At 40.7% G+C, this 24346-nt stretch overlaps 1 protein-coding gene across 1 annotated transcript in view; it reads left to right on the top strand.

Annotated features, from left to right (window-relative positions):
• The window catches only part of mink1 (misshapen-like kinase 1), a 43760-nt gene that overhangs the window by 3416 nt on the left and 15998 nt on the right, over positions 1 to 24346 (top strand). Inside the window, 15 exon segments of the mRNA XM_034683064.1 lie at positions 5701 to 5766; positions 6057 to 6239; positions 6321 to 6431; positions 6515 to 6605; positions 6690 to 6820; positions 6907 to 6961; positions 11145 to 11223; positions 12669 to 12844; positions 12974 to 13043; positions 13145 to 13355; positions 19067 to 19174; positions 19700 to 19786; positions 23306 to 23482; positions 23564 to 23734; positions 24032 to 24298. Of these exon segments, the coding sequence (XP_034538955.1) occupies positions 5701 to 5766; positions 6057 to 6239; positions 6321 to 6431; positions 6515 to 6605; positions 6690 to 6820; positions 6907 to 6961; positions 11145 to 11223; positions 12669 to 12844; positions 12974 to 13043; positions 13145 to 13355; positions 19067 to 19174; positions 19700 to 19786; positions 23306 to 23482; positions 23564 to 23734; positions 24032 to 24298 (1983 nt within the window).

Genomic DNA, 24346 nt, shown 5'->3' with positions numbered 1-24346 from the left:
TATTGACTGAATCCCCTAAAGACAGACCCTCAAGAGTATGTAAAAGAAAAATGTAATGCATTAAGTCAGTGCTTTTTAAAAAAAAAGATGGATAACATCCCAGTTTCTCACACTTATTTTGAGCAACAGTAGTTTTACTTTATGTAAGGTGGCCTTTTAAAAGTAGAAAACAAGTGAAAGCTACTCGACATGTGAATCTTGAACATTTAAAACTGTACATTAAGACATGAGAATACAGGGTGCATATTCTGGTGTATAAGTTGTGACCATCCTCTTTGTGTTAACCGTCATGAGATTTAAAAAAGAAAACATCAAGAACCTCCTGTTAACAAACTCATGGATGTGTTGTTGATTAAATCAGAACTATATGAGAACATATAGAATATACAAGAGAGAAATCAATTTCTTTTTGCCCTGGTGCAGCTTTTACAGATTTGTGGGGCTTAACAGAAGATTAGGGGTAGTTTCTCTAAATCTTTTTTTTTGTTGGGTCGGTGTTACCTCTTTCCCCGACTCACCCGAGTATCTTACCTCAAGAAATCCCAGGTCATTGTTCGAGCGGACACACTTCTTCATTGTAAGATGAAGTCTATGTTGTGTCACTTGAGTGTGTGTTATTGTTTGTTATAAAAGCACAATCACTCACTGCTGAGTTGGATTTTTGAACCACAGGAATAGTTCAGTCAGTGTTTTGATTTGTGTATTTTTAGTGGCTTCCGGCAAACTTGCTTTGCAACACATGGCCTTGCATTGTGCACAAAGTTGGAGTTCCGTTTCTGTCTAGTTTGATGGTGCATATGAAATCCTTCACTTTCAGTGTATTGAGTTGGTAGGAGCTGCCAGTCTCTGCATGGCCAGCTACCGCTAGAGATGAGCCTTTTATTGTGATTTAGGTGAACTGACCTTTCAAAAATACACAATGGTGTCAAACAAACAGGAGTTTTAATTGTACTAGTAAACAAGTGAAATGCACGGCTTTCCCCCGAATAATCTTGAGAAGGTTTTTCCCCCACTATTTGAAATTCACTATTGTTTACATCCATGTCAACAAGCTAGCATTCTGTGCAAGCGGCAACCTCCGGTCTAAAAATATGACTCTAATGCGGAAGTGGTAAAAACTGCAGTTCATCGAGGATCCTCTTGAGGCTGGCTCCGGAAGTACCGGAAACCACATAAACACCAATTCAAAAAAGCTGATCTTTACAGTAGAAATAAACATGTTTACAGCCTGGTACAAAAGACGAGTGTAGTCTGGATAGCTCATTTCTCGATTGGCACACGCTGTAAGGGGGGTGAATTTTTTTCTAACGCTGCAATTTTGAAGATATTGAGATTACGAGTCTTCCAATGAGAGGCACAGCTGACTTGATTGACAGGCGGGAACACTGTAGTTGTTGACTAGGAGGCTCAAAGCCCGCCTCTTTACATCACAATCGCTTGACAGCAGCAACATGGCTGCCGCCGATTGGCCTCAAAAAGCGCCTCAGAAACAGCTGGGTGACGTCACAGATCCTACGTCCACATTTTATACAGTCTATGATTCTGTGTTATCTCACCTTTGTTGCAGCCTGTTTGTGGCGTAAGCTCCACCTGTTGATCAGTGAAATGCTTTTAATCAATCTGCAGTACTTTGTAGGTGTGCATGTGCGCCCAACAAAACAAACAGGGTGCCGCTCATTAAAAAAAAACAGAGCTCCATAGTGCTTCTAGAGGAAAGAGAACTCCACAGGGAAGCTTTTAAGTGGCTCAATCGCAGCATTTCAAGATTTTTTTTTTTTACCTGGTACAGACTCCAGGATTACATAACACCAGTCCACTGTACACAGGCAAGAAGAAATCATCTCTGCAGAAAGCCTTTTCTCCACTGTAAACAGAGCAGGTTGATAAAAAAGAAGCTATCTGTGAATCGTTTTGATTGCAGGTGGCATTAGAAGAAACACTTGAAGCACTAAGACAACAAAATCTGACACAGATTTAACCAAGAAAACATGTCTGCTGAATTTCACCTGTCTAGTTCTTCTCAGTATGACATTATTGGAAAACTATCCCAGTCATTATTTTCATTTCTCTCCTAGTGTGTCTAACATAGGTTAGAAAGTGTTGAGAATGTTTGCTGCAGATTAGATAAAGAAAAAGCCCTCTGGACATAAAACTTCTGAGAAATCCTGTCTTGTGATTTTATTTGGTTGCAGTGAGTAGAGTAGTCCATGCTTGTTGTGTTTGGAATAAATAACCTTACATAAGATGAAGCAAAAAAGAAGGCTGTAATATTAAGAGGAGCTCTGACGGAGGCTGGTTTCCGCTTTATAAAGTTTTATTGAAAACATCAGCATAAGTTAGGTTCAAAAAATGTCAACTAAGTTTTCCTTTCAGTCAGCTTGGGAGGAGGAACTTCCACTTTAACCAAACAATCCGTCTAAAAGAAAGCAGTTAGTTAAAAATTAATCCACTTAGAAATAAAAATGTTTGCAGATTACCTCTCTCAGTTTTTGCATCAGGTTTATGATGGTAGCATAATCCTTCAAGCTCGCATTCTTAATGAATTCAAGAGCAAACAAAAGCCAGCGTGACAGTTATCCTCAGAAAGGCTGCATCATTTAATGACAGATTCATACTGTAATGAGTCTCATTTAAATTAAGCAAAGTCAAAGAATAATAGAGTCCTGGAGGATTTTTAATACCATACAGTAAATATAATAATACTCATTCATTTCTACAGATTCTGTAAGGTTGCTGGGGAATAAACATGCTGTTTGGAGTAGCTTGTTGAAGTTAAATAAGGTTAATTGTTAAGACTCAATATGAAGGAGGCCTTTTGTAGCAACTACAAAGAGCCAAAAGCCACCGAGAGGCTGAAGTTGGGCCTTGTAAAGTGTCGGACATGCTTAAAGCAAGCGGCAATCTCCGGTCCCATGCAGAAGTGTTATAAACTGCAGTTCATCGAGAATCCGCTTGAGGCTGGCTGCAGAAACACCGGAAACTATATATACATGAATGGGAAAAAGACGATCTTTTCAGCATTAATAAACAAGTTCACATCCTGGTTCAAAAAACGGCTTGGCCATACGTTGCTAATTTCTCTATCGGCACACACTGTATGGGGGGTGAATTTTTTTCTAACGCGACGGTTCAGAAGATATAAAGATTACGAGTTTTTGCCCAAATAAGGACATGACTGACTTGACTCCCGGAGAGGAACACATAGCTGTTGGCTAAGAGGCTCAAACTCCGCCCCTTAACGTCACACTTTGACTGGTTGAGTTGCGCATTTCCAATATGGCTGCCGCCTTCGATTGGCTTCAAAACAGCGCTCAGGAACAGATGGGTGATGTCACGGATACTATGTCCATATTTTATACAGTCTATGGCTTAAAGCAAAAAACACTAATGCACAAAAAAGTAAGTTTAACCTTTTTAAGAAAATTGTGAAAATAAACAATAATAAGCGAAAAACACCCCCCTCTCTCTACCTCCAAACAAAAGAAAACAGGTGGCCTAAATGAACTGAATATCCCCGCCCCTAACACATGACCCTTAAATAATCTAATTAACTGACCCCACAATATCTTAAAAAAGCAACAAAAAATAACACCATAAAAAAATATACAAACAATAACCTTCCCTAAACCTCAAAATTAAGATAAAATAAACACTTAAATCCTTCATGGCTCCTACACCTTCATTAGAAACAGTCTACAGAAAAGAAGACGGGTCTCTAATGATACTCAGTGTTTAAGTGTCTGAGTTGTGGTTTAGACAGTTGTTGCAGCTGTGTCACCGCAGACAGACGGACTGTTTTTTTTTTTTAAGACTTCCTCCGTCAGCTAAGTTGACAATCCTGCAGGAAATGTGTGGTCCACTTCCTCATTGACGTTTACGAGTGTGTTTTAGTGCTCATCCTCTGCTCAAATTAGCTATGGACAACAGGCTGGAAGCAACTTGACTTCCATGAAAATCCCTTGCTCTGTTCCCTCATCTTTTCTCATACATTGAGTTACACATTAACACGACAGCATGAAATCCACCAGGACTGTCAAATCTGCCACTGATATGATTGAAGCGCGCTGACTGTGGATTCCTCCCTTCAGTCCCCCTGTAGTTTTACTGCTTCCTATCCCTCGGATCATTTCCGACAGTGTGTTTGTCTGTGTGCTGCTGCTGCTGCTTGTGGTGGTGCTACTCCTCGAACATGACTGTACCCTTCCCCTTCTATCACTTTGTTCCTCTCAGCCCACTCTTAGCGCTTGGCTGTGGGTGAAACTACCGCCCCTGCCTCGCCACCCACTCCACTGCTACATTATTCTCTTCATAACATTATTCTGTTGCCTCCTACTTGACGTCACGGTACCCCCCCTCCCCCCCCTCCTCACCTCCCCCTTTGTGTCCTCATACATAACATGCTTCTAAATCTGGAGGCTGTGTTTATGTCATCACATGAGCGACGTGCATTTGCAATGAAATGTGTGGTCATTCCCCAATTTTACCACCAAATCTTTCACAAAATATGCACACTTTTTTTTTTTCTCCTCTCCATAAATGTGTCTCTAAAGAATTTCCCCCTCCTTATTGGAGGCAAAACACATCATTGGAAACAGATGAAAGCAGGATAGGTCATGCTGTATGTTCTAAACCCAAAGCAGCAGTCTCACCACCCACACATCTTCTTTAAGCCATAGTGAAATTGCATGAAAGTGGAGCTGCTTGTCATTTTCCCTTGTCTCTTATGGAGGGGGTTGCATAATTAAGTCAAAGCAACCTACTCATTATTGGTCTCAAAAATGTGTTCATCGCGTTGAACAAATCAGGACGAGGACAGAAGTCACGTCAGTGTTGTCAGAATTCACCTTTAAAGTAGTATCAATATTTAGTGTGTTTGCGTGTCTGTTTCCTCCATGTAAAGTCCTGTGGGTGGGCAGTGAGTGTGTGAGTAGGCGGCCAGGAGGATTGAGCTCAGATGATTTGTATGGAAATATGGAATTGTAGTCTAGGAATAAAAAATACAACCATTGTTCTTTCTTTTACATGTTTTTGTAAATGATTTCAACGCACAGATAGAGGCCTTTCTGAATGTTTATGTGACCTCGCTTTTGGTGGAGTCCACAGATCTGAACAAATGTAAACAGCTTCTCTTGCTCAGGGAAATTATTTTAATTGCAGCTGTTCGTCAATTCACAAATGCAGAGCACAGCAGTACGAGTCCCTGTTGAGAAATAAAACAAACAGAAAAAAAAAAAGACGACTTGTAAAATCTTGTTGGGCCTGGTTTTAGTTTGTCCTCCACAGTGTCTCATCAGTATTTTGCATCTAGACTGGTTTTATTTCAGCCTTTGTGCCAACAAAACCGAAACCAGATGCACTAGTTACTAGAATGAGTGCCATTTTGTAGGATTTAGTTTTCAAGTCTGACTCCTACAAAAAGAAACCAGAGTGTAAAAACATTAGGAAAAATTAGTCCTCCATGTAGAGGTCAGCTGGAAGTGTGGATGTGCAGGATTCAAGAAGAACAAAGCAACCATCATCCACTTAAAAACCAAAAGAAATTTGATGTGTTTTGAGTGTAATCTAATTTGTTCCAAAATTTCAAAAGAGCATTTTATTAAACTGACATATTTTCTTTTAATGGTGTCCGTAAATGGTTTCCCTGAGGATGCACGTACTGCATGTTGTATAACTTCAGATATCTGCTTGTGTTTCCTTCAGGATCCAGCGGGGATCTTTGAGCTGGTCGAGGTGGTCGGCAATGGCACATACGGACAGGTGTACAAGGTGAGATATGACGCATGAATCACATTGGGTGGCTGCAAAAAAGGCCCTCGCCCCTGCTTTTTGCTAAATGTTTTGTACATTAATTCCTTAGATCACAGCAGATTTATCTAACTCTATGTCAGCCATCTGATAAATTGAAAGCGTCCTGTAACAGAAAGATAAGAGATTCCAAAGAAAAAATTCAAAAGTCCAGTGAAATGATACGATGAGGCCACGCTGGAAGAGTGTCAGAAACATGGGGGCTACAGGTTTATTCCAACCATTGCTGACCTCCATTGTTTCTGAATCAGGGCCGTCACGTGAAGACAGGCCAGCTGGCTGCCATCAAAGTGATGGACGTCACAGAGGAGGAAGAGGAGGAGATCAAAGCAGAAATCAACATGCTGAAGAAGTACAGCCACCACAGAAACATAGCCACGTACTACGGTGCCTTTGTCAAGAAGAGTCCACCAGGACATGATGACCAACTTTGGGTGAGCAGACGTTCTGCCTCTGAACTTAATGACTCTAACAGCAGGATTATTCCCTCTGAGTGTTTGCTTGTCTGTTTGCAGCTGGTGATGGAGTTCTGTGGGGCGGGATCAGTGACCGACCTGGTGAAGAACACAAAGGGCAGCTCTCTGAAGGAGGACTGGATTGCTTACATTTGCAGAGAGATCCTAAGGGTGAGAAGTCACATGAAGCTAAAACAAGTCTGCCGCAGAGGTCGCTCCTTACTGACCCATTTGTACCCTTGATGTTTTTACAGGGCCTTTCTCACCTCCACGCCCATAAAGTTATCCACCGAGACATCAAGGGTCAGAATGTGCTGCTGACAGAGAATGCAGAGGTCAAACTTGGTATGTTGGAAGCTTGCAAACAGAAAAGTAACTGTACTCTCTCCATCATCTTCTCACTCTTTTCTAAATGTGATTTCTTTGTAGTTGATTTTGGAGTGAGCGCTCAGTTAGACAGGACAGTGGGCCGAAGAAACACCTTCATCGGCACACCATACTGGATGGCACCTGAAGTTATCGCCTGTGATGAGAACCCTGACTCCACCTATGACTACAGGGTAACAGCAGTACTTTGTGTGTGAAAACTGTGTCTTGACATCATACAAAAGGCCGAGACTTAACACAATCTCGTGTGTTTTCCCAGAGCGATATCTGGTCCCTGGGGATCACAGCCATAGAGATGGCCGAGGGAGCTCCTCGTAAGTTTCTACCTGTTCTTGGTTATATCATGCTCATCCTTAGTACTCAGCAGCGGATAATTAGTCATCGTCTCTGTGCTCATTCTGAAAGACCTTGTGAATGAGTCTTGTCTTGCATATGCAGCCTTGTGTCTGTGTCTTCAGATGGACAGCTGACTCACTCTAATCAAGGTAGTGTAGTCGTGAGCTGGCAGTTGGCCTGTGGAGGCAGATTGCACAGATTTCGCTGCTTAAAAGCGAGATCTGTCTGCCTTGAGATTAGCTATTAAACTGACTACAAAGCAAAGGAAATCTGTATCTAAGTCTTTTTTTATGTCAGATATATGTGTTGATATTCTGTTATTTTACCGGTATTCAAAAGCACAAGTTGTCCCTCCCCTGTGCCAGTATGCTCAATAAAGATAGTGAAAGGAAAGTAAATAATAACAATATTTTATAGACAAACTGAATATAGTAGACATGTTATGTCTGAAATGTTATTAAGTCCTAACAATGAGATACTATGCTTGCTTACAAAAGAGGTTTTCAAGATATTTAATACTTGCTTGTCACATTGTACCTTATTTCTGGATTTTGAAAATCAGGGCTGTTTAAAATGTTTAAATATCTGCTAACCTAATACAGAAACCCTATTTCTGTATTAATTCTGCTCTCGGTTTTCCAAAGGAGCTAAGGGATATGTAAGTGATAATGTATGGTTAGCAAGTAGTTATGGGAATTCAAATCCTGACAGGGTATAGCAAAATGTGCGGGAATCTTTGTCTGTGAATCCATTTGACATGACGTGTGATCAGTCTGCCTCTTGTGTTGCTCATGTAAGTGAAAGTTAATAACTGTTGTCAAGGGGTTTTGACCAATCAGAATCAAGCATCTTACACAGCCAGAGGACCAGTTCGAGAGCCAGGTAATACGATGTATTTAACATCTTGCCAGTTGCTCTTGGTCCTTCTTTTTAAGCCCCCCTCAAAATGTCACTAGAGCATTTTTGATGCATTTTACAAACTGCATGTTCTCAGCAATGGTGTTATACTCCCACACTGCCAACATGTTTTATTTTTTTAATGTTACATTTTTGGGCTTTTACACCTTTTATTTTATAGGGGAAAGGACAGTGGATAGTCTAGGAAACTGGGAGAGAGTGGGAGAATGACATGTGGGAAAGACGCCGCAGGCTGGATTCGAACCCGGGCCACTCACTACATGGGCACGCAACTTAACCATCAGGCCAAGTCCATTCCCACTGCCAACATTTTCCTCATGTTTTACCCATAGACTGTATAAATAATGGACATAGTATCTTTGACATCACCCATCTGTTCCTGAGAGCTGTTTTGAAGCTAATCGGCGGCGGCAGCCATATTGGAAATGCGACACTCAACCAGACAGAGTGTGACGTAAAGAGGCAGAGTTTGAGCCTCCTAGCCAACAGCTATGTGTTCCCGTCTGGGAGTCAAGTCAGTCATGTCCTTATTTGGGCAAAAACTCGTAATCTTAATTTCTTCTGAACTGTCCCGTTAGAAAAAAATTCACCCCCTGTACAGTGTATGCCGATAGAGAAATTAGCTACGTAGACCAAGGCCGTTTTTTGAATCCGTCTGTAAACATGTTTATTAATGCTGCAAGATCGTCTTTTTTGAATTGGTGTGTATGTGGTTTCCGGTGTTTCTGCAGCCAGCCTCAAGCGGATTCTCGATGAATTGGAGGTTATAACAAATACAACAATGTAAATAGTAATAACTAATGAGAAACAAACTTGAACAAACATTCTGTAATTATTGGCTTCCCTGGTGTTAGCTCTGTTAAATATTACCAAGAGGCTACAAGGCTACTTAATCAGCCTACTTCTAATACGAACCCTCTTCTCTGAATCAGCAGTTAGATATGCGAGCTCTCCTGCATTAAACTGCTGCAGTAAAGATATAGAGAAGATTAACGCAGGCTACTGAAATCAGTTCATGGCACGTTATATGCTTACCCATTGCCTGCATTGTGTAGGGCTGGTGCTTTATGCTCTCCAAATTTTTACAAACCAAGTTCAAAATCTGCCTGGAGTTTATATCCACAGGCAGCTTATTGTTGAGTTGAGGGCTAATTAAGCTCTCGTGAATAAAATTATAGTCCAAATGAACTCCTCCTCCTATCTCTAATTACTACTTCACTTGGCGTTTTAAGTTTCTTCTACAATTATGGGTCTTATGTGAAAACTTGTAAGCCTCCAGGGTACATGCACTGGGAGCAGACATCCTTTCTCTAATAAGTTCTCCATTTTAAATGAGGATGAGGGAGTTCATGTTTTTTTTTTCTTTAGAATTTTAAAACAAGGTTATGGTGATGAACAGCACCACAACGTTCTACTTTTCTTTTTCAAAATAAGTCTCTTTTTCTTTTTTTAAACCTTTTAACCACACTGATGAAGGCAGAGCTGCAGATCATGTGGATGCTGCTGTGGGTGACATAAGGCATGTAGGCCAACTGTCAAGCTGGTGTTGGTGTATCTTTGTGAATAATGCGGTTGTGAGCTTACTCATGCCATCAATCTGATTACTGAAGTATGTTTTCCACTGATGAACATATCGATTTTGCACATATGTTGTTTGTGAGTAGAGCTTGAACCTCATCGATTATTTGATCACTAATGAACACTTATCAGGGAATTTAACAATGTCAAGACACATTATTAATATTATCATTATTCAACTCTTTTTATTAGAATTTTTTCATAGACAGATACAAAACAAACTGATAAATGCATACACAAAAATGACATAGTGGAGGCTGGATTCATTCATCAACAATGTAAAATATGACAATGTACAGTAAGATAAACTACCCCTGTAAAGAAAATATTGGACATAAAAAAAAAACATGTCGGCAATGTTACTTCAGATGCCCTGAAATCCTGTGAGCACTGAGTAAGGTAACAGCATTCCAATACACAGATTATTTAATATTGATCAACTGAAGATGTGTATTTGTCACTAACATCATGACACATCATTGAGTAATTGTTAATTCTCGTCACTGTCTCTGTTTTGACTGTCTCATTCTTTATCATGATAATGATATGACAACATGTGACCTTTAAGCAACAGTCAGACTTCTTTTCAGTCATAGCCAAATTGTTCCATACAGTGTCTGTATTGATCACATGACCTACTCCTGGCAGTTCCCTTTTGTTTCCCACAGTGAGGTTAGGGGAGTTGTGGAAGGTTGACCGTATCATTGTCAATCTAGGAAATTCTCATATCTTGTTGCATGCTTTTTTTTAGATGTCTGCACACCTCACACAGCGTTATGCATTTGGAGTTTCAGAACATATTTGAGAAAGACTTTTGTTGTCAAAATGGCAGCACTCGTCCAAAGAGGAGTGCCCCTCTTTCTACGAATGTGACTTTGAAATAATGAAAATAATACTACTTGTTTACCATGAACAATTAGAACTCAATTTTCTGTCTGTCCAGTTAATCAGCTAATAGCCTGAACAAGCAGAACATTTCTCTGCAGGTGTTTAATGAGACACTAAATTGGAAAGTAATATAGAACTCTGTGCACTCAATCATTTCCTCTGACAAGACCATGACAGACCTGCCAACTTTCTGGCACTAAATGTTCCATTCCTTTAAATGATAAATACACAAAGCAAATCTACTGCATGAGTACAGTTATGTGCTAAGACTTATTTTTTAAAAATGTTTATGTTAAACGCTGATGTAAAATGGAGTGTCTGGACTATTATCAGCAGAGCTGTGTTCCCTCTGTTTTCATGTGGCCCCTAATAAGTTGAAATGAAATAACCTCCTTGCCTTTGGCTGTCTGAATCACATTGCATAGTTCCAAAAGGCTGCTTTACAAAAGCCTATTTACTGTGAAACTGTAAACCTAACCAGTCAGGTTTAGCTACCTACCTACGCTGGGAACACAATGACTCACAGGCCTTGCTCTCACATTCAATGTAACAATAAGCCTGGGGCACCAGGAAATATTGGATAACAACAGCTGTAGCCATGTTTGAGGATACAAAGAATGTGTAATGGTGGATAGTATTATTTAAAAACTACTAAAACCTTATGCTCTCTCAATGCATTTATAGATATATAAATATGTGTTATTTTGTGCATTCTTTCCTTATTTTTTCTTATTCTTAGTATGGCTTGGATTGAATAACACTATCCTCTTCTTTCAGCTCTGTGTGACATGCACCCAATGAGAGCCCTCTTCCTCATCCCAAGGAACCCCCCTCCGAAACTTAAATCCAAAAAATGGTGAGTTACCAACCCTCCTGCTGTTTCCTTAAATTCCAACTTCACATAAGTCATACCCTGCTTAACTGACTCCCCTTATGTGTTGTTAAAGTATAAAACCCTCAAAACCAAACCATGTCTGTAAAGGAAGGTTTTTAGTCCAACTGATATCGAATGACATTGTTTTGCCTCTTCGAGCTCTATAAATCACTTGGCCTGTGGATTACGATGGCACTCGTTCTTCCCTTTAATTCCACAGAATCCTGTTAGGTTGTGATCTACCATGAGAGGTCGACCTTATTTTGATACGACGAGTCAAACTTTGCACAAAGCAGTAATATAAGCCTTCTGTCAAGGACAGTCACACTCAGCCGGAGAGCAGTCAGCATAAGACTTCAAACAGTATTAGATCCCAGCTCAAGTCTTTTTGTTACCTCCAAACAGGAACACACACTTGTTGCATAAGTCGAGAGCAAACAAACATACATGAGAACATGAGAAAAGTACACTGCTATTATTAAGCCAGATAGACCACAAACTGCTGAGCTGCAGCACATGTTACAGCATGTAAACAAACCTGAAAATGTCACCTCTGTTCAGATTCTTCCTTTTGATACTGTTGACATCATGCTGTGTGCAAAAGGCATTCTGAGGCACAAGTTGAGCTACTTTGTGCCCTGTTTCCCTCTTAATACCAGCACTCTGCTAGCATCCTGCTAGCTATTGTCAATCAAACAACACACCCCCGTCTTTCGACTGATTCACATCTTAGAAAAACAGATGACTAAGTGTGACTTTAGCTAGACTTTAAAACAGCAAAGGAAGTGTGATTTTTCCCCTGTCAGGAGCAGAGAAAGTACTTTTCCTTACCAGTCACATGTGAACATTATCCTTTTAACATTAACCATGATCTCATTGTATTACAGTACTAAGTCCTGAGCACATTTACAGGCGCTGCAGCATCATTGTTACTTGATTATGGTGCTCTGCATGCCTGAATTCTCAAATATCAAGTAAACAGAGTTGAGTGCTTTTGAACTAACTTTATAGGAAAATAAGTGAATGGAAAAGAATGCTGCTTGTACAAGAAGCTATGCAGCATTGCAGGGGGAAAAAGTGATTTCTTAAAGCAGATTCTCGAATACTTTACCTTTAAGCCTTTAAGAGACCTAGTTAAAGGCCTATGGGCCCATTATAGTATTGTGAAAGAACATTGCTGTGTATTTACACAGCAATGTTCTTTCACAATGTTTTCTATATTCTACTTATGAAGTTTATTTCAGTCTATACTGTTTGCAAAATGAGCTCTTCTGGAAATACAAAGGATGGAAACAACAACATGATTAATAACTCAAGGCTACCCTGAGAACATGATTGCTTATCTCCTTGTAGTTTCACCTGATGATCATTTCAGTGCTTTGGAGTTCATTTTAAAGTGATCGTGTCATTCTTCTTTTTTATCCCAGGTCTAAGAAGTTCATTGACTTTATAGAGGGCTGCCTTGTGAAGACATATACCAGCCGGCCATCCACAGAGCAGCTGCTGAAGCACTCCTTCATCAGGGACCAGCCCACCGAGCGCCAGGTCCGAATCCAGCTCAAAGACCACATCGACCGAACTCGCAAGAAGCGGGGAGAGAAAGGTAAACAGAAAAATAATTAGCTTCAATGGATGTTACAAACATTGGTCGACTGAAGTGTAATGTGGGTTAGCATGCCACAAAACTTCTGAAGTAGTATTTGAATTCTCTCTGTTCTATTTTTTCTCACAGAAGAGACAGAGTACGAGTACAGCGGTAGTGATGAAGAGGACGAAAACCGCGGAGATGACAGAGAGTCAAGGTAATTCCGTTTCATTATGTCAGTCAGACAGAATGAGACCTTGACTCTCGTTCTCTGTGTAAATATCCTCGTTCTCATCTTTTGTCATATTTTTTTTTCAGCTCCATCCTGAACGTGCCCGGCGAGTCCACTCTGAGGCGGGATTTCCAGCGTCTGCAGCAGGAGAACAAAGAGCGATCCGAGGCTCACAAGAGGCAGCAGGCCCAGCTGGCTGCTCAGAGAAGGGACCCTGAAGAACACAAGAGGCAACTGTTGCACGACCGACAGAAACGCATCGAGGAGCAGAAGGAACAACGGCGTCGACTTGAGGAGGTAATAATCAGCACCTTTCAAAGTGATCGCTTAACAACATGAGACGATATGCTCCTCTTACTGAGAATGACTTGATTCAATCTACATTAAAAGTCAAACTAAAACAGGCCGAGAAGTTTAGATGTGTTATTTGAACTACATGTATTCAGAGACATTGCTGCCTTCAGTCCTTAAGTGGAGGCTATTCCGTCCCTTTCTCTGAATTCATATTTAAAACATAGTCATAACACTGGTATGCAACTTATCCAAGCGGCAACTCCCAGTCTAAAAAATATATGAGTCCATGCAGAAGTGCTAAAACTACAGATCATCAAGGATCCGATTGAGGCTGGCTCCGGAAGTGTAGTTTACATGTTTATTGCCTGGTACAAAAGACGAGTGGGAGTCTGGATAGCTCATTCTCAATCGGCACACACTGTACGGGGGGTGAATTTTTTTCTAACTCTGCAATTTCGAAGATATTGAGATTACGAGTCCTTCCAATGAGAGGCACAGCTGACTTGATTGACAGGCGGGAACACTGTAGCTGGCTAGGAGGCTCCCAAGCCCGCCTCTTTTGCATCACAATCACTCGACAGCAGCAATATGGCTGCTGTCAACAATTGGCCTCAAAACAGTGCTTCAGAAACAGATGAGTGACGTCACAGATACTACGTCATATTTTATACAGTCTATGATCTTATCCTGCAATTCTTGGCAAGAAAGCATAACAGCATATTTCCAAAAATCTTTAACTGTTTATTCTTATAATAATTTTTGATGTTTTTCTCCTTCGTTTGAACTTTCTTTCAATCTTCTGGTTTCTGTAATCACTTGACATTCACTCATTGTTCAGAATGATTGCAACGTGTACTTTAACTAACATGGAAGAAGTTGTTCCTTCAAAATCAAATGCTGCATAAACTTAACACTGACACGAAACAAGCCAGCAAGGAGGGGGAAGTAGAAAGGCATGTGACGATGATAAACACTCAGATTCTGAAAAAATGTTTAGGGATACAGTTATTACATAGGTTTAGTAGCAAGAATTGCAATGTATGCCCAGTGAAGAACAACACCTTCACCAAATGTTCTATACCAACTGAAACCTATCATCACGATCCGTCCTTTTTATTACCTGCAGTTTGCTTTTGCTTCAGTTTAATGCATTTTTAAAAATTAAAAAAAAAGCTTGACCTTGATTTTGTACTATTCTGCGCACACACTTGAAGCTCCAAATACTTATACAATATGCAACATAGAGCTACATTCTATTTCAGTGAGTCTCTGCACCAAGCAGTGAAATGATCAGGCTACTTGTCTGATCTGTGCCTGCTCATGTCCTTACCCTTCAGCTGCTGAACTACTCGCTTGTTGCCCTTTTATTCTCTCTAATCTCTTAGGTCAGTATTTTCCTCTGCTCGCCAGCATTTATGATTGCCTTCTATTGTTGGCCCTGCTTAACTGTTGTTATTGTAATATGTTTAAATCTATAAACTGTGAGCACTTATAATAGGATAAGAATGTTTGAAAAGCTTACATTTTGCATTTAAAAGTCAGGCCCATACATCACATAATAATAATAATGATAATAATAATAATTCATAGGATTTATATAGCGCTTTTCTGAATACTCAAAGTCGCTTTACATAAAATAAAAGTAAAAATAAAACAGGTAAATAAAAACAAAACAAGGACAGAGGTGGGGTGGGGTTAGAGGTCATGTGTTGTATGCCTTTTTCTAAATATATATATATATATATATATATATATATATATATATATATACTTTATACACACTAAAAAAAAAGCTCTGCTCACTTTTAGTGGCTGTAGTACCTTTCTAACTTTTAATTTAATCGTATTTCAAGTGACACAAAAGTTAAACTCTGGGGAATCAAGTGAGCGTATCTAGAGTGAAAGAGTTCAGCTTCTTCTCTCAGGTCTGATAGTTCTGTAAACATTAGCCCATAGTGAGATGAATGTGTAACTCAAAGAATGATGCTTTGAGTTTGTCAGATGCATTGGAGCTGTTAAAATGTAGTTCCACCCTTAAGGAGAAAAGAGATTAGTGGGCTGTGTTTGTGACTTAAGATTCAGACTTTCTCTTCACTAAGAACACTAATCTGCCTGTTATGAAGCTTTGAACCGCCCCAGAGGCTGCACGTGCTAATTTGAATAATGTGTGCATAGAAACCACACACATACCGATTCATTTCTACAATCTATTTTTAATTTCACCGCTGCTAGTCTGAAGAATTTAAGAAGGGGAGCTTACGTGATAGAAGTGCTGAGGCTGAACAAACAATAACCTAGACATGACTGTTAAATAGAACATGCTGAAGGAAATAATGATCATTAGAACTCAACTTTATTATACGGCACAGTTCATACATTAAAGCATGCAGCCAGAAGTGCTTCACAATAGAACAGAGAGACAGAACGCAACAGAAATAGATAAAATAATAAAAAGATGGTGATTTAAATAACTACTTTAGAATAAAATAAAATTAATACAGTAAAATCAATAAAACAAATAAGGGCGGAAAGCAAAATTAAAAATCAGTTAAAGTTAAAATATCAGAAAAATACAATAGATAAAGAAATAAATAGATAACTAAATAAATAAGATAAATAAATGTTAAAACAATGATTATAATAATAATGCAGTAGAGGGCTAAAAAGAATGTCTTCAAATTAAAAGTAAGATGAAAGAGTCTTTAGTTTACTTTAGAAAACACCCAGCTCGCCATTTTAATGTCCAGAGGCTGAGAGCTCCTCAGTTTAGGGGCATAAAGACAGAAAGCTCTCTAGCGGGTGCTTTTGTGGGACACATGAGGAATGTTTAAAAGGAAACTGGATCCCTAGTTTAAAAAAATACTCTCAACTTGCCAAACCCCCATACATTTGATTTGATCACTTGTTATCATCCTCTCTTGAAGTTATTACTCAAGAAGTTATTCACTCTACAGGTTGGCTGATGCAGTGTTTATGTAATGCTGTTAAAGGTGACATATCATGCAAAATGGACTTTTTAATGGTTCTCTACCTGAAATATGTGTCCCTGGCATGTCTACAAACCCCCCGAGAATGGAAAAAAATCCATTCTGCCCCTGTTTTGATTTCTCAACCTTTCTGTAAATGTGTGTGAAACGAGCCGTTTCAGAATTCCGTGTTTTTGTTACGTAACAACAATATCCGGTCTGTCACGGAGTCAGAGCTCGGAGCTTGTTCAGCCCATAGACTGTATAAAATAATACTGAATCCCCCCTCCGTTTTTCATTAACTGCCCAAATTTGTGCTAACAAGGAGCTTAGGTGGGAGGCATGCTAGTTGTAGGCTGTCTTAATAAACACAAAGGTCGGTTTTACTCCCCACGTCTGCAGATTTGAAGATATAGTGGATGATTTTTATTTATCATGGATAAGTGCTAGCGCTAGTTAGCATAGCTACATAGCTACATGTCGTAGCTGACACACGTCTACATACTGACAAATAAAACAACAAGAAACACAGAATCTGTGACCAATCCTTCAGAAAGGTCCCGCTGCCTTTCTGGCAGAGGTCGGTTTTACTCCCCACGTCTGCAGATTTGAAGATCTAGTGGATGATTTTTATTTGTCATGGATAAGTGCTAGCGCTAATTAGCATAGCCACATAGCTACATGTTCATAGCTCTAGCTGTAGCTGTGTACCAAGACACACGTCAACATACTGACAAATAAAACAACAAGAAACACTAAATCTGTGACCAATCCTTCAGAAAGGTCCTGCTGCCTTTCTGGTAGAGGTCGGTTTTACTCCCAGGCCTGCAGATTTGAAGATCTAGTGGATGATTTTTATTTATCATGGATAAGTGCTAGCGCTAGTTAGCATAGCCACATAGCTACATGTTCGTAGCTGTGTACCAAGACACACGTCGACATACTGATAAATAAAACATCAAGAAACACTAAATCTCTGACCAATCCTTCAGAAAGGTCCTGCTACAGGCGCCTCTCCGTCAGGATCAGATTCTGGATCAGATTCAGAGGGTTGAAGTAACATGATCTCTGAGCAGCCGTGTATATTCAGCCACCATGTAAACATTAGATCAACGTGCTGGACAGCCGAGGCACATCCACTTCTCGAGGGGGCGTGGTCAGAGAGAAAACAGTTGTGTTCTGAGGAGGACTGAAGAAGAGGGCTTTTCAGGCATGCCAAAATCTGATTTCAAAGTGTTTTTTTGAGCATAAACTTTAAAGACATGTTTTGGGGACCTCTTAGACTAATATATATTGATGAAAAAAGCGTGATATGTCACCTTTAACAGTCAGTGGGCACAGCTGACTCTGGTCATTTAAATGCTTGCACTAAACAAACTATTGGTTATTATTGTGTGGCTTGACAAACGATCTTAAAGGGACAGTGTTTTTATGGTTTGTTTATTTTTTTTATTTGGGCTTGTGTGATGCATTTGTCAACACAGGCGGGTCTTGGGGTTTCCAATGGCAGTGACACCCCTGAAATGGGGTTGGCCTCCCTATTGGCCACTGTAAAATCCTAGACTATCTTTGGCTGTCTCATGTTGTAAGCTGCTGTAACAAAAAAATTTTTTCCAATGGGGGACCAATAAAGTATATCTTATCTCTTATCTTATCTTACTTCACTTTTCTGATAGAAAGCATCTGTGTTTGCCAATAACTCATACCTCTTTAATGATGATCAATATGCCATCTTCTCAGAACAGAAGGTAACCAAACATGCTTCAAAACTGTATCTAATCAAAGTCAGGGAAAACATGCCACTAGAGTGAAAAAAATTCACCCTTACAAGAAATGAATAAAGTGAGTGAATGGTGAGGTCACATGATCACGGTCTTTTCATGGTGAAAGTTAACACAGGCAACACACAGCACAGCTGTTACATTATGATTTAAATTCTTATTGTTATTATCTGGTTAAGAGGACTTAAGAATATATGAGTACTTAAAGTCACAGACTGATGGTTTTAAACAGATTTTGTTTTCATTCCATGATGGAATTGCTGTGATCAAGGTAACAGTTTAAAAATGTGCTTATAGACATGATTTCAGTCTACATTGTGTGCAGAGCTGGAGATTTATAAAGACATTCTTACCTAACTCAGCACACTGGTGGGCTGTGAAAAGGGTCAGCAGCTGTGAAATGTTTCAGGAGGTATGTGGGATTCGAATGAGGCTCTCATAATTACACTGATATTGGTATTGTTATTAAGTATTTAGCTGCATTAATAAGGTGCTCCACTGCAGTGTGATCCTTGTATGTACCTCCTCCTCCCTTGTCTTACCTTGTAGTTCAGTTAAAATGTTAAGTGCCTACAAATCAATGAGCTCAAACAAGCTCTGAGCGTTCAGTGTCACTTCCAAGTAGAAGGTTCTCATCGGAAACAAACCTTGTTCCTTTAATGTCCTTTCAAAAAGCAGACGAAAAGCGCTACCTGGGGAACTGACAGTCAGTTTAAATATATATCAAAGCAGCACACTCAAAGAAGATGATTAGGATGCTTTAGGTGTGTGTTAGTGAGAGTGACTCACAGCCTCTGTTCTCTGCCCTGCACATCCGCACCCTTTTATTTATTTGCTTTTTTCACCAGCTCTTTGCACAGAAAACAAGAGAGGGTTTGCTCATAAGCAGGCTCTCCATTATGAATTCCCCTGTGCAAACACCGCCTCTATGCTCATTTTTCTTTTTCCTGTCACCCTTCTCTCCCAGCAACAGAGAAAGGAGCGAGAGATGGTGAGGCAGCAAGAAAAAGGTCCCCACCGGAGACTCGACGATATGAGACGGGAGGAAGATAGGAGGCTGGCTGAGAGGGAGCAGGTAACCAACCACGGGAGGTGTGGGGCTGCAGTCAGCCAATGGGAGCACAGTGTGGGCGTGTCCACCAGCAACACAGTGCAAGTTGCTCTGGTGGTGAAATTCCATGAGTAGGTTGCCATAGCAGCAAGGGTCTAAATTAGTGTATTTATTCAGAGATGAGTTTCTGGGTGAGCTCTCTGCGTCTCTTTTGCTGTTTCCAGTCTACCCTCAGTAACACGGAAGTCTGGCTTCACAGTAGCATCAACTAGTAGTGTAAAATACTTTTCGTTATATCATAATGAAACCTTACAACATTCACAATGTACTACCAAGTGTTAAATTATTCCTCCTCTTTGTCACAGTATTTAAGAAGCACTAGACGGCTTTATGTGAAAATGATTTATCCTAGAATTGTTGATTTTTGTATCAGTACATAACATAGTTTGTGTTCTTTGCTATTTCCCCTCTCCCTTTCCCCTGCACCAAACATATCCTTATCTGTGTACTCACCTTAATGCCTATCGTTCCCACTTTCCTCCCTTTCAGGAGTTTATCAGACATAAGTTAGAGGAAGAGCAGCGCCAGTTAGAAATCCTCCAGCAGCAGCTGCTTCAGGAGCAAGCACTCCTCATGGTAACAACCCCTCACTACTCCTTCATCATTTCCAGTCTTCACTACACGTTTCAATTTGATGAGCACTGAAAAATACTCTGTCCTTTTGAAGAGAATGTTGCATGCCTCCTCAAAATGCACACTTGCAGTGTTCCTGCAGGATAAGTGAAAGTCAGCAGAGATGAACACTTTCACAATTTAACTCTTACATTTCCACTCCTGTTTGTAACAGAACAAACAGAATCTGTCTCTAGACGTGCACTGCCTCCATGTACAAAAGCTCTACATGTTAGGGAGAGAGTGGGTGCATCTCCCACAGTATGGCTTGTCTTGAAAAGCATGCACTGACCTACATTTTGGGGCAGTTTGGGCAGTTTGGGCGTGTTGTTGTTAGTGTGTCTTGCTTAGAATGAAGGGAAGAGTTTCTCCAGTCATGACATCTTTGCGACCCATCCATACTATTGAATATATGACGCAAGTGCGATATATTTTCCTGTATCCCTGCTAGGAAACACAGTTACAAACATTAAACCTGTGTGTGTGCCTCTCTTTTTATATGAAACAGGTCACAGAGGAAGGTAGAGGGCATAGTTACAGAGCACTTTTTGAGGTTCAGTGCCATGCAGGAGGATTATTAGTACTGATGGTTTAAACAGCACACTCCCAGACTGGAGCTCTGAGGTCGTTTTGGAGTAGTTGTATTATTTCCCATTTAGGTCATCATCACAAATGCAATCAACAAGGAAGCTTCATTATTTTTGAGTCAGGGGTGTTTGTATCCTGTTGACCATCTTTCATTGGAGTGATTAGGGCACTGTCTTGGTTGGAGCAAAGTATTCAGTTAGTATGGTGAACAGAATATGTAAGCCCCCCCCCCCCGCTGAATGTTGTAATACAGCTGTAATACAGCCGTAATACACCTGTAATAAACTCCTTTCCTTCCTTGTATTGTAATCAAATCTGCCAATCAGAACTCCAATCTCTCCACAGCTGTTCACATTAAAAACCTGTCTGTGGTGTGTTCTTTTGTCAGCTGTAATGAAGTTGGTTACAGGTATTATGTAAGCCACATTGAACCAAACCTCCTGCAGCAAAAGAGATCTAACAAAAGCTGTGAACCAAAGGGAAAGACTTTGACAGGCAGCTGCAGGAAGTGCCAAGTCTATTACTATTCATGGCTCCAAGAATTAGCTCTAAATGCAAAATATTCTTGTGCTCATATAGTGCTTTTCTAGTCTTGCCGACCACACCACAGAGGATGCTGTAGTCTGGGACCATTAGTATTAACTGATTCCATTCAAATACATTTACACACAGCTTAATATTTCAGAGCAATTTAAGGTTCAGTGTCTTGCTCAAGAAAACTTAAAGCTGCTGTTGGTAGTCACAGAGTAAACATCTGTTCAGAGAGAGGGACTTCGAATGTCAACACTATCCCTCCCAACTAGATTTCCTCTTAGCCCCCCAACACAGATCGGCGTGTGCAGTCATGATAGTGCCAGACTCATAACCAATCGGAGGACATAGTAGGGGCCGCCCCTTAACCAATCAGGACAGAGGATTGGAGATTAGCTATGATTGATCCGTCATAACGGGAACGAGATGAATAATAACATTGCTTGATACAAAGGCATTGGAAAACGAAGAGATTTCACAATAGTCTCAAATGACTCTACTTACCGATGAGTCCCGATGGGCATTTTGACCTTTTCTCCAAACACAGCAGAAAAAAGTAACGTTTTTTTTTACACCATTCCAACCAACAGCAGCTTTAAGCTAGGATGGAACCACCAACCTTCCCAATGACATGCAACCGACTCCACCACTAAGCCACAGCTGCCCCTCACTCTCTTTTCAACATTTTCTGATGCAGTTTTTCACACCATGAAAATTGGTGTGTCTTTAGCCATGGTCTGAGTAGCAGCAGTGCAAGACGGGAAGTGTAGTGTATTTTTTTTCTTTAATCTCATTTAAACCTCTCCTCTCACTCTACTCTCACACACAAAGCAGTGTGAGTAGCACATTACATCTGCAGGCCTGTCTGACCTTGTGTAAGCATTGGGGAGGCGAAACGTGGCCATTGGAAGATAAAGGGATGTAAATCTCCCTATGCACCTGCACACAGCCACAAATTGTGACTGGGGAATCACTTGTACCTCCTCACGTCTCCATTGGTACATTGGAAAGTCCCTGTCAGCAGTTCTGTAATGGCAACCTATCTCCCTACCAAGATGCCGAGAGATTGGTCCGATGACCCAGTCACAGTTGTTTTCAATTGGGGTTCATGACTCGGTCACTGTTGTTTTTGATTCAGACTCACCAACATTCGGCACCTATATCTCCCAGTAAGTGGGATGATGTGCTTGTCAAGTTGTTGATCGCACCATAGGAAGAATTATGGTCATGATGTCCAGTCAAAATGTTGCAAAATGAAGATAAGGCCTTTTTTTTAGACCTTTTGTGCCAAACATTCCCATTACTCTTTCCTATAAAAATCACTGTAACGCCTTTGTTCTTCAGTTGGTCTGCAGCAGAGGATCAACTCACTTTATTCAGATGCATGGGTGAATAAAGTTGTTTTTTGGATTGAGCTTCAGCTGGACTCCTGGAGTGATTTGAACTTAACATTTTTTCTTCAAAGAAGACTTAACATTTAGAATATTTTTTGAGAAAGACTTAGATTGAGACCATGCAAAGTGTTTTAGAAATGATTCCACATCAGAAGTGTATGTATCTTTTCATCAAAGCTTCTTCAAGGTCCTTAAAAAGAAAAGTGCTGCAGTGCTTCCATTGTGTCCTCTTTTTAGAACCCCTCAAACACAGGGAAGCAGCTGTGTTGATGCACCCTTACCTTGTGCCAGGCTGAGCTTCTCACTGTGGAGGGACATTTGAGGAAAGTTATTTTAGTTGTTGGTATCCACAGTTCTTATGCTTTCATGCTCTTCCCAGTGTGAGCCATATGTGAGGTTTATCACAAAGGTTTATGTTTGAATGTGGTGCTTTGCTTTGTGGCTCACAAAATGAACAAATGGCAAGTTTTTTAACGTGTGAAGAAGTCTTAAGTGATTCTGTGTTCTTAAGATTTTTCGAATGTATCATTTGAAACTTCATGTAGGAGATGCAGATTGTAGATGTGACTGCTAATGACCCTGCAGTTAAGAGAAGTAATGTGAGTTTGAGTGACTCATGGTTGACACCCAAAAGGCTGGAAGACGTGTGCGTACGACTCGCAGCGAAAAACCAATAAGTCAACTGACTCACATTTACGCTGTCTAATATATATGGCATAAAAGGTTCAGCTATGGACCGTTCAATATTCTTTTGCTGTGGGTTGGTAATTGACTGCTGTGTTAAAAATAGAAGCATACAGTTTGAGTCTGTACAGTCTATCCAAGCTTTAATAATCTTTGTGGAGGAAACTTGTAGAGGCCACATAAATACACAAACTTCTGCATGAACTTTAAGTGAACCTGCCTGATCCTTTTGTTGTCCAGACTGAGGCGACAGTCTCTGACCTGCAGTATGTGTTTTCTTGCTCAGGAGTATAAGCGCAAACAGCTGGAGGAGCAGCGCCAGTCAGAGCGGCTGCAGAGGCAGCTGCAGCAGGAGCATGCCTACCTGGTGTCTCTGCAGCAACAGCAGCAAGAAAAGAAGCCCCAGCTCTACCACTACAACAAAAACCTGGAGCCCAACAACAAACCCACTTGGGCCCGAGAGGTAGTTGTGACCTACATCTGAAACATTAGACTCCAAAACTTATGAAGTGAATACTTTTTTGACTGTTTTCTTATATTTAAGGTGGAGGAGCGGAGTAAGCTCAACAGACAGGGCTCACCCAAAATCTGCACCACCGTCTCTGACACCGCCATCCAATCACGGTCTGACTCAATCAGCCAATCAGGAGTGGGGCAGTCTGCTCAGACCCCGCCGATGCAGAGGCCAGTGGAGCCTCAAGGAGGGCAGGGAAAGGTGGGTGAACTTTGAACAAGTGTTTGAAATTCCAAAAAACAAAGGATGAAACTTCTACTTACACCTGTCTGCTACTAATTCTTGAGCTGCTTAACTCTTTATGTTTTGTGCTACCTTACTTACACTTTCTTTTTCTTCTTTTTCCTGTCTCTCCACTAATCTGCAAACCTAAATGTTAAAAAAAATCCCTTTGGAACAAAAAACAACCTTGTTTCCTCCTCACTTTGGCCTGCCCCTCTCACTGTCCTGTGCACTCGCCCTTCTCGGCGGCTCCTCTTTCCTTCTGGTGTGCTGCAGTTTCAAATGGCTCACTTGGTCCCACTAAAGCCTTACGCTGCCCCTGTCCCTCGCTCCCAGTCTCTCTGTGACCAGCCCACTAAGACCATGTCCGCCTTCCCCACCCAGGACCCCTCCCTTGCCCCCACACCCCGCCCCATCCACTCTAGAGAGCTGGTGCGTCAAAACTCAGACCCTACTTCTGAGACCCAGGCGCCACAGGCCCACCAAATCAGAGAGGATCGTGGGCCATGGATCCGCCTGCCAGATGTGGAACTACCACCCAAGGTAAGAATAATGGCTTGTTATGGCTCTGAAAGTAGATACAGAGAACTA

This window comes from Notolabrus celidotus, chromosome 5, assembly GCF_009762535.1.
Source record: "Notolabrus celidotus isolate fNotCel1 chromosome 5, fNotCel1.pri, whole genome shotgun sequence".
In the NCBI taxonomy this organism is placed as follows: domain Eukaryota; kingdom Metazoa; phylum Chordata; class Actinopteri; order Labriformes; family Labridae; genus Notolabrus; species Notolabrus celidotus.
Note: the sequence above shows the minus strand (reverse complement) of the source record. Positions and strands in the feature narration are given on the sequence as shown.